The sequence below is a fragment of the Salpingoeca rosetta genome, assembly GCF_000188695.1.
Source record: "Salpingoeca rosetta unplaced genomic scaffold supercont1.5, whole genome shotgun sequence".
In the NCBI taxonomy this organism is placed as follows: Eukaryota; class Choanoflagellata; order Craspedida; family Salpingoecidae; genus Salpingoeca; species Salpingoeca rosetta.
Window position 1 is genome coordinate 1,504,782 of NW_004754929.1, and position 12,500 is coordinate 1,517,281.

General features: G+C 57.8%; 4 protein-coding genes across 4 annotated transcripts in view; 2 read left to right on the top strand and 2 right to left on the bottom strand.

Moving 5' to 3' along the window:
• The window catches only part of PTSG_02399 (uncharacterized protein), a gene marked incomplete at both ends in the record, with an annotated part of 2,502 nt that extends 1,892 nt beyond the window's left edge, over positions 1-610 (top strand). The window contains 2 exons of the mRNA XM_004996832.1: positions 14-116; positions 450-610. Coding sequence (XP_004996889.1) covers positions 14-116; positions 450-610 — 264 coding nt within the window. The remainder of the gene's footprint in view (positions 1-13; positions 117-449) is intronic.
• Positions 611-1,061: 451 nt separating this feature from the next.
• PTSG_02400 (uncharacterized protein) lies at positions 1,062-5,459 on the bottom strand. Its single transcript, XM_004996833.1, has 5 exons — positions 4,986-5,459; positions 4,450-4,708; positions 3,415-4,078; positions 2,858-3,059; positions 1,062-2,586 (listed from the first exon to the last, which is right to left on the bottom strand). Exons 1-5 carry the CDS (start codon positions 5,292-5,294, stop codon positions 1,546-1,548), a joined length of 2,475 nt encoding a protein of 824 aa, XP_004996890.1. The 5' UTR covers positions 5,295-5,459; the 3' UTR covers positions 1,062-1,545.
• Positions 5,460-5,760: 301 nt separating this feature from the next.
• PTSG_02401 (uncharacterized protein) lies at positions 5,761-7,347 on the bottom strand (the record flags this gene model as incomplete). The annotated part of the gene is made up of 2 exons (XM_004996834.1): positions 5,761-7,057; positions 7,088-7,347. The coding sequence occupies 2 exons, from the start codon at positions 7,345-7,347 to the stop codon at positions 5,761-5,763; spliced, it is 1,557 nt and encodes a 518-aa protein (XP_004996891.1).
• An 842-nt stretch (positions 7,348-8,189) lies between these two features.
• PTSG_11874 (uncharacterized protein) overlaps positions 8,190-12,500 on the top strand; it is a gene marked incomplete at its 3' end in the record, with an annotated part of 7,033 nt that continues 2,722 nt past the window's right edge. The window contains exons 1-10 of the mRNA XM_004996835.1: positions 8,190-8,621; positions 8,795-9,397; positions 9,663-9,754; positions 9,913-10,028; positions 10,238-10,356; positions 10,635-10,742; positions 10,883-10,931; positions 11,175-11,321; positions 11,489-11,620; positions 11,783-12,500. The exon at positions 11,783-12,500 is cut by the window's right edge and continues 4 nt beyond it. Of these exons, the coding sequence (XP_004996892.1) occupies positions 8,546-8,621; positions 8,795-9,397; positions 9,663-9,754; positions 9,913-10,028; positions 10,238-10,356; positions 10,635-10,742; positions 10,883-10,931; positions 11,175-11,321; positions 11,489-11,620; positions 11,783-12,500 (2,160 nt within the window). The 5' untranslated portion in view covers positions 8,190-8,545. The remainder of the gene's footprint in view (positions 8,622-8,794; positions 9,398-9,662; positions 9,755-9,912; positions 10,029-10,237; positions 10,357-10,634; positions 10,743-10,882; positions 10,932-11,174; positions 11,322-11,488; positions 11,621-11,782) is intronic.

Here is a 12,500-nt window from a genome sequence, read left to right on the forward strand (position 1 = left end):
TGTTGTGGAGAAGATCAAGCACGAGTCTCTCATGGCCATGACAGAGGAGGACATGATTGCGCAGGCGAAGCGAGCGAGCCTTCGCGACGCCTATCTTCACCGCCCGCCAGCCGCTGGTGTCGCCTCGCATGCGCTTCGAATGGACAAGAAGAAGAAGACAACGAAGAGCAAGAGAAGACAGCAGCACCACCACGAACACCAACCACCACACCAACAGCACCAACCACCACACCAACAGCACCAACCACCACACCAACAGCACCAACCACCACACCAACGCGAACAGCACCAACCACCACACCAACGCCAACAGCACCAACCACCACACCAACGCCAACAGCACCAACCACCCTATCACTCCCACCCGGCGTTCCTCGCCGCAGCATCGTCGTCAGCACCATCATCATCATCGTCATCATTGGCCGCACATCAGTCGTCATCATCAGCAGCGAAGCGGGGCGCTCGCATGGTGCCCGCACACGAGGCTGACCATGAAGACGACGATGATGATGGCCGCACTGGAGACCAACGTGCTGGCGATCATACTGTAACGGATGATGAGGACATGCTGCTGCAAATTGCACTCGCACAGTCCCTGCAAGAGAAGTGAAGCAGTGAATTCGCTTATGTGTGTGTGTCTGTGTGTGTCTGTGTGTGTCTGTGTGTGTCTGTGTGTCTATGTGACGTGTGTGTGTGTGGTGTTGAATTTGACTGAAAATAATGTAACATAATTGCTACTCGTGTAAGGTTTGCATCTTTGATGTGATGTGACATGACAGCATTCAGCCCTGCCGTTGCTGCTATTGCCCCCTCCCCCCTCGTACCGCCCGCTGTTTATAACACCTCGCGCGCCCGTTCGTATATCTCGCCTTGTGCACCCTTGCCCCCCCCCCCAATTATTGTCCGTCTGTGTCTCTCATCCCATAAATTCGACAGCATGATGTGGCATGTTCGGGTGGTTGTCTGGGCACGGCGGCGTGGAAAGTACAGCAACAGCGGTGTGGCTTGCCTGTGTTGGCGGCTCATGCATTGTGTGTCTGTCGACATGGTTCCTTCAACGATTGCGCACGTTGTTTAATTGACATGTGAAGCACAGCGTGTGTCACACCGCAGCGGCGGACCCGCCAAGCTCGCTTTTCAAGCCTTCAATCCTACAATACAGCCAAACTGGAGTCGAACACACGAACAAAACACAGACTACACCTGACATGCATAATGCAGACATAACAAAGGATGCCATCACAAACACAAGCGACCAACACCCAATTCTTTCACAGCCACATGACTGCTGTTGGTTGACCTCTTTGCGCACACCTCACCTTCTTCCCCTGCTGATCAAACTCCCTCAAACTCACACACACACACACATTGCCGCATTCACACTATCACATAAACAATAACACACACATATACACACCATCACACGCCACTACACACACACACACACACACACACACACACACACACACGTACGCTGTGTGTTGAGATGCCACACATCACAGCTACGATGGCAAGAGCAGGATGCATCTGTGTGACGGCCATGTTTCACGCGCTGTCCCCGTCCTGGTAAACGCCCAGCTGGGCAAGGATGCTCTCCATACGCGGCAGGTGCAGTGGCGTGGCTTCCTGCGTGTGTGCACAGAACCCGTCTGTGGTTGGCGACACAATCACTTCGCGCACACGCGCGCCGCCATCACGGCTACCGTCGCTGTCGCCTTGCCAGAAGATGAGGTAATAGGGGGAGGTAAGCAGCGAGGCGCGCGCACCAGTGATGGAGAAAAAGCCCCCACGTTCATTGCCAAACTCGTCGACAGTGTCATTGGCGTCGTTGCTGTCGTCACTTGTGGCGGCATGGCTCGCACCGCGCCCGCTGCCCACTGCAATCCCTCCCTCACCTCCCGGCCGCCGAAGCAGCAGCGGCGCAGCAGGCGACGGCCACGGCTTGGACGACAGTGATGACGGCGATGACGATGGTGGTGCTGAGGGAGAGAGCGAGCACGAGGGACGGGCGTTGTTGGCGCCAGCGCTAGTGTCATCGCGGGCCAGCACGCCGTGGAGGTATGATGGCGCTGGCTCGTCATCCGGCCGCGCAGGAAACACCACGAACCTTCGCTCCGGGTTGGCAGCAAAGTATGCCTGGGCAAAGTCACGATATGCCGCTAGCAACGGCCCTTCCGCCAGCCACGCTGGAGGGTTGCTGGTGGAGTCGGGGGCATTGCTCACGTTTGTACCCGCTTCCTCAGTTGAACCTGCCTCAGTTGATGCGTCGCCATTCACCTCACCTTCCTTTGTTGTTGGTGTTGTCGTGGATTCGCGCTGCTGTTGCAACTGCTGGTGCGTGTGGAGTGCCGCTGTGGGCGCTGCTGATGTGTGTACGGCAACGGCACTTTGCAGCGCAAGCAGCTGCGGATAGTGTGCCAGGCGCGTGCATGTCCTTGCGAGTGCAGCAAAGCGGGAGACGGTTGGCGGGGACACGAGGCCGGCGAGACGGGTAAACGCAGCAGACACGGCTGACGATACCACAGCAGTGCTGCCGGAGCGCTCGTACATCTCCACAGCGCGGGTGGCGATGGAATCCACATCCGCCTGGCAACACCAACACGCGCACGCGTGGGCATGTGTGTGTGTGTTGGGGGGGGGGGTGTTTGCATGTGTGTGTGTGAGGGGGGGGGGAGGTGTTGATACATGTGTGTCCACATGAGCATCGTGTGAACAACGGGCAATGCCAGGCTGATTGCGCTGGATCACAGCAAAGCGTGTGCACACAATTGGCCATTTCCTCTCTCCCTCCACCATTACACCACCACGCCTCTCCTTCAATACCAAAAGTGCAAGTGCGCCAGCGTCACCAACGTACGGGAAGGAGAGCGTCGTTTGCCGCGGTGTCAAGGGCCGGCGCAAGCAGGAGGTCTGATTTGAAATGCGCGGCAAGGTCCAAGATGGCGTCACACAGCACCGCCACCTCCCGTGCGGTTGCGGCCTTTGGCGGGGCGAAGAACGCCTGCACCAGCTCCTGCGTCGTTGCCAGGCCGTCAAGCACAAACTCGGGCGAGTACGACCTGTGCAGCGGCGCAAATCATGAAGTTGAGCGACGAGGGGGGGGGGGTGGCAGGGGAGAAGAAGCAGTTGCAGGTCGGTGCCCAGAGGAAAACGGGAGGCGGAAGGAGATGAAAGCGCGGGCGGGGGGGGGGGCGGTGTCAGGCAATATCACGTGCACTCATGAATACTTGCACAATTTCACAGGTTCGGTTGTCATAGACACGCAGACACACAGACACACATAGACACACAAACACACCCACACCCACACCCACACACACACACACACACACCCACACACAGCCACACACAGCCACACACAGACACACACAGACACAGACACACAGACACAGCCACACACAGACACACACACACCCTTTGATGGAGAAGTGGGCGCGCTCGCGAAGGCTTGACGGCGGGGTGGCGAGGGTGCGGATGATGTTGAGGACGGACGTGCGGGGCAAGGTGTGACCCACGTGCGCCATGGACTGCAGCACAGCCATGCACTGCGGGAAGAGGTGCAGGCGCGCGAGGAGGTGAAGGACGGGCTCTGACACGGCGGGCACGGGGCATGTGCGGGCAATTGGGAACGCAAACGTGCGGGCAATGGCTGCCTGGCCTTGCGGGGTCTTGCCGTCAAGCATGGAGGTGAGCGAGTGGACACATGCCTCCGCTACGGCCTCTGGTGCTGCGCGGTGCGACACTGCGTGTTGATACAAATCATACACGTCCTGCGTCGTGCGCGCAAAGGGGAGGAGGGTGAGGTACACCTTTGGCTGGAAGGTGAGGTAGGGCAGGCGTTCCAGGTGCTTGAAGAGGCCGCGCAACTTGGCGAAGCGGTTGACGCGGTGGTCGTGTTCCAATACGCGCTGCAACCACGCGCACAGGGTGCGGCCACTGGGCATGGTCTTCCTGTCTGCCATCATGAGCAGGATGTGATGGGAGTGGTTGAAGTCGCCCATGTTTGCGGCTGCCAGTGCCGCGGACTGCAGTGCTTTGTTGGTTAAGCTGACATGCGCAGCCTCGGCTAGCTCCAGGCCTGCACCAATCGCATGAATGGGCCGTTGGTGAGGTCGGGCTTGGTGGTAGTGTGGATGCGATTCATTGTGATTGTGTCATATTATTGTGTGTGTGTGTGTGCGTGTGTGTGCGTGCGTGCGTGCGTGCGTGTGTGTAGGCGTGTGTGTGCGTGCGTGTAGGCGTGTGTGTGTGTGTGTGTGTGTGTGTGTGTGTGTGTGTGTGTGTGTGTGTGTGTGTGTGTGTGTGTGCGTGTGCGTACAGAAAATGTGCTTGGCTCACCCGATCACAACCACACACACCGACACACACACACGCACGCACACACACACACACATCAACAACAGCAAACGGGTGAAAAGCATGTGTGTGCGGTGTGTGTGTGTGTGTGACCTTTGAGGGCGTGTGTGTAGTCGTGGCTCGCCTCTGCTTGGGTGATGAGCGTGGAGTAGACGGCGGGCAACACGGTGAAGTGTGACATGATGTGCACTGCAGCAGCAAAGTCGCAGTTCTGGATACAGTCCTCCACCGTGTTGCTGACGCTTCTTCGCACGCAGGCCTCTCCTCGTTTATCTGAAGTTTGCTTCCACAAGTCCAATGCTTCTCGAATGGACACACGCCGCAGCGACGTGTCCTCTGTCTCTCCCACCACCTGAGCACAACGACATATGTGTGCATGTGTGTGCATGCGCATGTGTGTGAGTGTGTGTGCATGTGTGTGAGTGAGTGTCAGTATGAATGTACGTGTGTGTGTGTGAGTGTCAGTATGAATGTACGTGTGTGTGAGTGTAAATGTGAGCGAGTGTGTGTGTATGTGTGTGTGTGTGAGTGAGTGAGTGTCAGTATGAATGTACGTGTGTGGACCATCAAACACTCAACGCAAACGAAGATACACGCGCGCACATGTCTTTCGCTGTTGAAATACGAACGTTCAGATCGTCGTGTATGTTGATCTGGGCAGTCATACCATCAGCAACACCACCAGCAGCATCAGCACCAACGGCATCACTAGCATCACCAACGGCATCAGCATCAACGGCATCCCTAGCAGCATCAACGGCATCAACAGCGACAGCACTCGAAGTCGCACCACTCCTGCTGTGGCTGCTGTGGCTGCTGTGGCCGCTGTGGCTGCTGTGGCCGCTTCTACAACAGGCGGCCGCTGTGGATGCCCGGTGAGCACGCACAGTACTCCCCCATCGTTGGCGTTGTGCAAGTCTCAGCCACCGCACCGACATGCTTCATTGACTGGCTGGTCCAAGTTCACGACAACAAGAACAAGAAGCGGGGGGAAGTGAGCAAGCCACCAACCAGCGAAAGCAAGGAGCGAGTGCTTTGCTGTGAGCAAGGTCGTGTTTGGCGTGCACGAGGATGTGTGTGTTTTGGTGGTGTGGGAGCTTGGCTTGTGGGTAAAAATTTATGGTGTCGCAACAGAAAAGCGCAGTGCTGGCTGCCTGCTGCGATCTTGTTGGCTGCTCTCGCATCCATATGTCTATGTCATATCATCGCTCTCAGACAACAAGACAACAGACCTTCATGTCACATCACATCACACGACCCTCCCTCCCCCTCTCCCCTCTCCTCAAGCTCTCTTACTCACAGCACATACATCACCACCCCCGTACACCCATCCATGCACGCACGCGCACACACACACACACACATGCAATCAAAGCAGAGCAGAACATGTGTCTGTTATTCTTGTCATTGGGTTGGCGGAAGTGGCGGGCGGTGCTGGCCCTGTGTGGGGATGGAGGGTTGTGCACCAAAGTTGGGGGCATTCGCTGTGTAGATGGCGTTGTTGTTCCAGGAATCGCGCCGCCGTTGCTGGTTGCGGATCGACAGGCGCTTCTGCTGCTGGAGGATGACTTCGCTCTCCGAGGACGCCGTGCTGTAGTGTGGTCCACCATCCGTACTGGACTCCCCATCCGTGTGTGACCCGGCCACCTTTGTGTATGTTGGTGGGCACTCGATGGGCACAATGTTGGACGCGCGGTCGTAGTCGTGGGCCTGCGTGTCAAGCAGTGGCTGCATCGATGGTCTGCGCTGCGGTTGTCGTTCTTGTTGGTGTTGTCGTTCTTGCTGGTGTTTGTGCCCACGTTGTTGCTGTTGGTGTTGCTGGTGTTGCTGTTGCTGTTGGTGTTGATGTTGCTGATGTTGCTGCGCATCAGCGTGGTGCGGCTCGCCAATAATCTCCGCTCCCCCAAACGAGGTCACGCGCAGCCTCTCGCCCCTCGTCCCACCAGCACCACCGCGGCGGCCACCACCATCTTCGTCGTCACTGGACATGTCGGTGTAGCCATCCATGCTGAAACCGAGGACGTCACTCGAGTCTCCCATCAGCGGGACCATGGACGGTCGTCGCTGGCCTCTCCCGCGCCGTCCACCTGGATCGTTGCCGTTGTGACCGCCGCCGCCGCGTGTCTTGGAGAAGGCGGCGCCAGCGCCCATGCGCCACTTGCCGCGGCGCGTGGATATGCCGGCCCCACTGACGGGAGCACTGCTGCCCACGCCACTGCTGCTTGCCGCGAGCCTGGACTGTGCACCGCCGCTGCTGCCGCCATTGGGAGCACCGCTGCCACCGCCGTGGCTGCTGCCGCTGCCGCTGCCACCTTGCTGCCGCTCGCTCTCCTGCAAGAAGCGATCCGCAATTTCCAGCATGCGCTTGTTGTTGGGGCGGCGGTACTTGGAGCGGCGGCCCTGGACTTTGCTGGCCACCCACAAGATGAGGATGGCGACGAGGGCGAGTCCAACGGCGCCCAGCACGAGGTAGGTTTGGATCGGGTTGAGGGAGCCGATGTGGAAACCGCCGTCGTCGTTGGGGCCGCCGCCGCCGTCCACAGTGGTGCTGTTGGGCGATGACGTGGCGTTGACGGTCGTCAGAGGTTCGTCCGTGGTGGCCTCCGGGTAGCCGCTGCCAAAGTCGTCGTCGTTCAGTGGTGTGGGCGTGGTTGTGGGTGGCAGGGTGCCTGTGATGAGGTGGTGCCCGCTGGTGCACAGGCTGAGCGGGTCTGTGGGGTGGGGCACGCACAGGTCGATGGCGGCAAGCCCGGCTTCGAGCTTGATCTTCGCGTCCCTGTCAAGCACGGTGGCGACGAGGTTGATGCCGCCGACGGACGGCGCCAGTTCCAGGGCCAGGAGCTCGTCTGGGAAGATGACAAACTCCTCCAATGTGAGGACTTGCCAGGCGTTGAAAAGAAACCGGCGTGTGATGTTTGGTTCTCTCCCTCCAAATAGAGTGAAGAAGTTGGCGTCAGGGAAGCGGATCACTGAGGATGCGTTCTGCGCCATGCAGCTGGTCGGGCAAGCCACGACAGCAAGAAGCAGCAGAGCCGCTGCCGCCATTGCACCCGCTGCCATTGGTGCGTCATGCCCTTCACAATGCACACGACGCCGCCGATGCATTTGATGTCGATGACCATGACACTGATGCATGCAGCCGCTCATACCATCAGCGTCACCACCACCATCAAGGCAACAACGCCTGCTGCTCGTTGTCATGACAGGCAGGGATGTGAGTGAGTGCGTTTGTGTGTGTGTGTGTGTGTGTGTGTGTGTGTGTTGTGTGTGTTTGTGTGCGCGAGTGTTTGTGAGTGTATGAGAGAGTGTGTGAGAGTGTGTGAGTGTGTTTGGTATGAGAGTGTGTGTTTGTGTGAGTGTGTGACTGTGTTTGGTATGAGAGAGTGTGTGTTTGTGTGAGTGTGTGTGTCTGTGACGTGTGGACAGCAGCTCAGCTCAAGCAGCACGCCGGAAGGAAAGGGTCGGAGAATGAGATGCTCCTTCTTCTGCTGTGCTCCGCACACGATGGCTGGCTGGCGATGTGCTGGTATGCCAGCCACGACGAGTTTGCAAGCATCGGCATCAGCACCCACCTCCAAGCCCCGCCTCGCGCTCACGCCTCGTTTGTTTTGCGTGCTTTAGGTCGCATTCCTCACATCACGATATTCGGTGAGATACGCCACCACCATCGCGAATGCTGCTTTTGCCACCATTGTGGTAAATCGTAGATTGCCAAATACAGAAGTGGGAGTGTGTTTTGCCTGCAAGCAAGCAAGCAAGCAAGCGAGCAAGCAAGGGGCAACACAAAAAAAAAATAGAGGGAAGAAAAAAAGTGCAGCCACAAAACACACACAAGCGGCCGCGCGCCTCTTCAACCAAACCAGCCAACCAACAACAACCAAAACCTCACTGCCGCACCCGATCCTTGAGTGTGGTGTGTGCGTGCGTGGTGTGCACCGTGCTGTGGTGCTGCACCATTGTTTGTTTGTTTGTTTGTTGTGTGCGACACGCCACAGAGTGAGGGCTGCTGTCAAACGCACTCCAACAACCATCCGACCAAGGGTCCCGTCGCTTTGCTTGGGTTTCCTTTTTGTTGAAGGCTGACAGCAGCAGCTTTGCTTCGTTTTCCTGGCTAGACACTCCTTTTGCTTTTTCTGTGGTGTGCTTTGCTGTGCTGTGCTTTGTCCTTTGCGGAGCCAAGCATAGAAGCATGGCGCGTTCATCCCTTGCTGTACAGGCTGTGGCCGTTACAGCGTGCATCCTCTTCCTCTCCTGCATCCACCAAGGTGCTGAACGCGCGCGCGCGCGTGTGTGTTGGAAGTGCTTACCCTGCGCTTCACGTCTGCTCATGTCACCAGAACGACACACACACACTCTCACACACACACGCACACACTCTCTCACTCTCACACACATACACACACACACGCACACACACATACGCACTGCACACGCGCAGGGGCGCGAGCACAAGGTAGCGATGCGGTGGAGTTTGGCGACTTGGTCAACACGGTGGTGACCGGGGACGGCGGGCTCCGCAAATCAGGCACTGTTGCCAGCTGGTCCGCAGGTGCCGTCTCCGTCGACGCCATTCAGCCGCGCCAGGTGTCTGAGGAGCGCGTCGGCGTCTCCTTCACACCCGGTCAGGCCAACAACAATTTCATGGTGGGCCTTGCCACCAGCAACGCGCAGCCCGCCAACTTTGAGCTCATTGACTTTGCCGCGCACCTCACCAGCTTCGGCGACCTCTTTGTGTGGGAGTCGGGCGACCTGCTCGGCAGATACTCCACCGACAAGTACACCACGGCAGACTCGTTCCAGGTCCTTGTGGTCCCAAAAAGCGCGGGCTCCGACACGCTCGTCGTGCAGTACCGCATCAACGGAAATGCCGTCTACACCTCGCAGACCGCCGTGCCAGCGGACCCGCTCTACGTCCGTGTGGCATTGTACGAGCCAAACGCAGAGATCCTGGACATCCAGTTTGTGCCAAAGCAGATCTGGTGTGAGCCCGTCGTGTGCTTTAGCTCAAACCAGTGCATCGACGCTGGCACCTGCGTCAACGGTCAGTTCAACATCGTGAACTAGTACGAGACGAGTGTGTGTGTGTGCATGTGTGCATGTGTGCGTGTGCATGTGTGTGTATGTGTGTATGGGTGTGTACAATTGTGGCTGCACACCACACAAGCCATCACATGCATCATTGACACTCTCCTCTCCCATGGTGTTTGTTGTGGGTATCTTCTCTTCTTGTCCTCTACGATCCATAACATACACGATTGTTTGTGTTGTGTTGATTGTGTTCGCGGGCCCAATCCCACAATCAACAGGCGCGTGCCAGGCCACCGCGCTGGACGGCACTCCCTGCGACGATGGTGTTGCCAACACGCTCAATGACACCTGTGTTCAGGGCGTGTGCCAGGTGCGCGAGCAGCTGCGTTTCTTCGTTTTGCTTTTGATTTGCTTGCCATTTTCGCGCCGGTACATTTTAACGTACACAAACTCCGATACGCTGCTCCTCTCGACTCTTATTTCATGGATTTTGCTCCTCTGTGTTTTCTTTCTGTGCCATGATGACAGGGCGTTGACCCGTGTGAGGGCGTGACGTGCGACCCCGTTGATAGCTGCCACCAAGCTGGCGCCTGTGCCAACGGTGTTTGCTTCGTCGGTCCAAACGTGCCCAACCTCACCCCATGGTGTGTGTTGTGTGTGTGTGTTGTGTTGTGTGTTGTGTTGTGTTGTGTTGTGTGTTGTGTTGTGTTGTGTGTGTGTTGTGTTGTGTTGTGTTGTGTGTTGTGTTGTGTTGTGTTGCCTTGCATGCTCGCCTGCATTTGAAGTCGTTGTTTCGACGGTTCGTTGTGCCGGCTCCCTCACGCTTTTGACACGCACGCACGCGCATCTGCAGTGATGATGGCAATGCCCAGACGATTGGTGACGTGTGCGTCGACGGCGTGTGTGTTGGCGCCACGACAACAACGACAACCACCACAACAACCACCACCACAACGACGACCATTGATCCTTGTGCGTTTGCGTGTGTGCGTTTGTGCGTATGTGCATGTGTGAGAGTGCGTTTGCGTGTGTGCGTGCGTGCGTGCGTGCATATGTTTGCCCCCTCCCTCCTTCCCCCCTCTCTCGCTCTCCCTGTCTCTCCCTGTCTCTCTCGCTCTCTCTCTCCCCCTCCCCCTTCTCTCTCTCTCTCTGTCTCTCTCTCTACCCCCTTTCTCACGTTGTCACCACGTCTGCGACCTTGTCATGCACTCTCACACACATACATGCATACGTGTGCGCGTGTATCGTAGGCGAGGGCGTGTTTTGCCCGCTTCCAGACCAGTGTCACCTCCAAGGCACCTGCTCCGGTGGCCAGTGCTTCGCTGGGCAAGCCGTTGAAAACGGCACGCCCTGTGATGGTGCGTGTATTTGTGTGTGTGCATGTTGATGCATGTTTCCATATCTATGTGTCTTGTGTACATGTGTGTGAGTGATTGCGTTTCGGTCAACTCCCTTTTGTTGCCTCATGTTCCACGTCGTCGTCTGTATCATTGTGCAGATGGCAACGCCAACACCGACAACGATGTCTGCACGGACGGCGTGTGCCGGTACGTACCCGCTGCTCCCCGCTGTCCTGTGTGTGTGTGCGTGCGTGCGCGCGCGTGTGCGTGTGTATGGCGCGTGCGCGTGCGTGTGCGTGTACAACGTGTGTGGCGCGTATGACCTGTGCATTTCGTGTCACGGCCTGTGCACGTGTTCGTGTCACGGATTAGCGTTTTCTTGCTGCCACATTCCTCAGCCCACTGACGCGTCGTTATCCAATTGCCGTAACTCTGCTCTGTTCTGCGCAGTGGCGTTGACCCGTGTGAGGGTGTTGTGTGCGAGCCGCTCGCGCAGTGCTTTGAGGCCGGCGTGTGCGTTGATGGCACCTGCACCAACCCACTCACCCCGGATGGCGTCCCTTGCGATAACGGCAATCCAAACGACTTTAACGACAGGTTCGTGTGCGTGCGTGCGTGCGTGTGTGTGTGTGTGTGTGTGTGTGTGTGTGTGTGTGTGTGTGTGTGTGTGTGTGTGTGTGTGTGTGTGTGTGTTTGCATCAACTTTTTAAGTGATGTTTGTACGTTCTTCCTTATCGTCCCTTCGACAACGCTGAACCCAACAGGTGCATCCAAGGCGCATGCATCGGCGACGACCCGTGCTTTGGGGTCACGTGCATGCCCCTGAGCCAGTGCCACGTTGCAGGCGAATGCTTCAACGGCACGTGTTCAAACCCCGTCAACACCGGCGCCTCCTGGTGAGTCGTCGTCCATGTTTGAGGTCATTGTGTGCCTGTTACTTTGTAAACTGCGCTCACTGTCTCATGGCGTTCGCCTTGACATTTTGCGAATCCCGCCTCCCTCACACACACACACACACACACACACACACACACACACATCACATCGCACGTGTGCAGCGATGATGGCAACGACGCCACCGTGGAGGATACGTGCAATGCGGAGGGCGTATGTGTTGGCGTTGACCTGTGCGAGGGTGTAGAATGCGTTGCCGCTTCACAGTGCCACGTTGCCGGCACGTGCACACTCGGCGTGTGCAGCACCCCGACCAAGGCCGACGGGACGTCCTGTGATGACGGCAACGCCAACACGGTGCAGGATGCGTGCATGAACGGCGTTTGCGTCGGCACAGACCTGTGCGCGGATGTGACATGCACCCCGCTCTCCCAATGCCACCTGCCCGGCACGTGCAACCCGCGCACGGGCGAGTGCAGCGTTGTGCAGCGCGCAGACGGGTCTTCGTGTGACGACGGCAACCCAGCCACCGTCAACGACGAATGCTTTGACGGCCTGTGCGCCGGCTTGAACCTGTGCGCAAACGTGGTGTGCGAGCCCCTGAGCGAATGCCACACGGCTGGCACGTGCAACCCAGCGACCGGCGTCTGCAGCAACCCGCTTCGCAACAACGGCTCGCCATGCACGGACACGGATGGCGACACGTGCACCGCTGCCACGTGTGTTGCTGGCAACTGCACGCAATCAACGCCTGCACCCAACGGCCGCACCTGTGATGACGGTTCCGACTTCACCACGAGTGATCAGTGTGTGGATGGCGTCTGTCGCGGAATTGACCTGTGCCAGTCCATCACATGCGAACCCCTCGACCAATGCCACGTC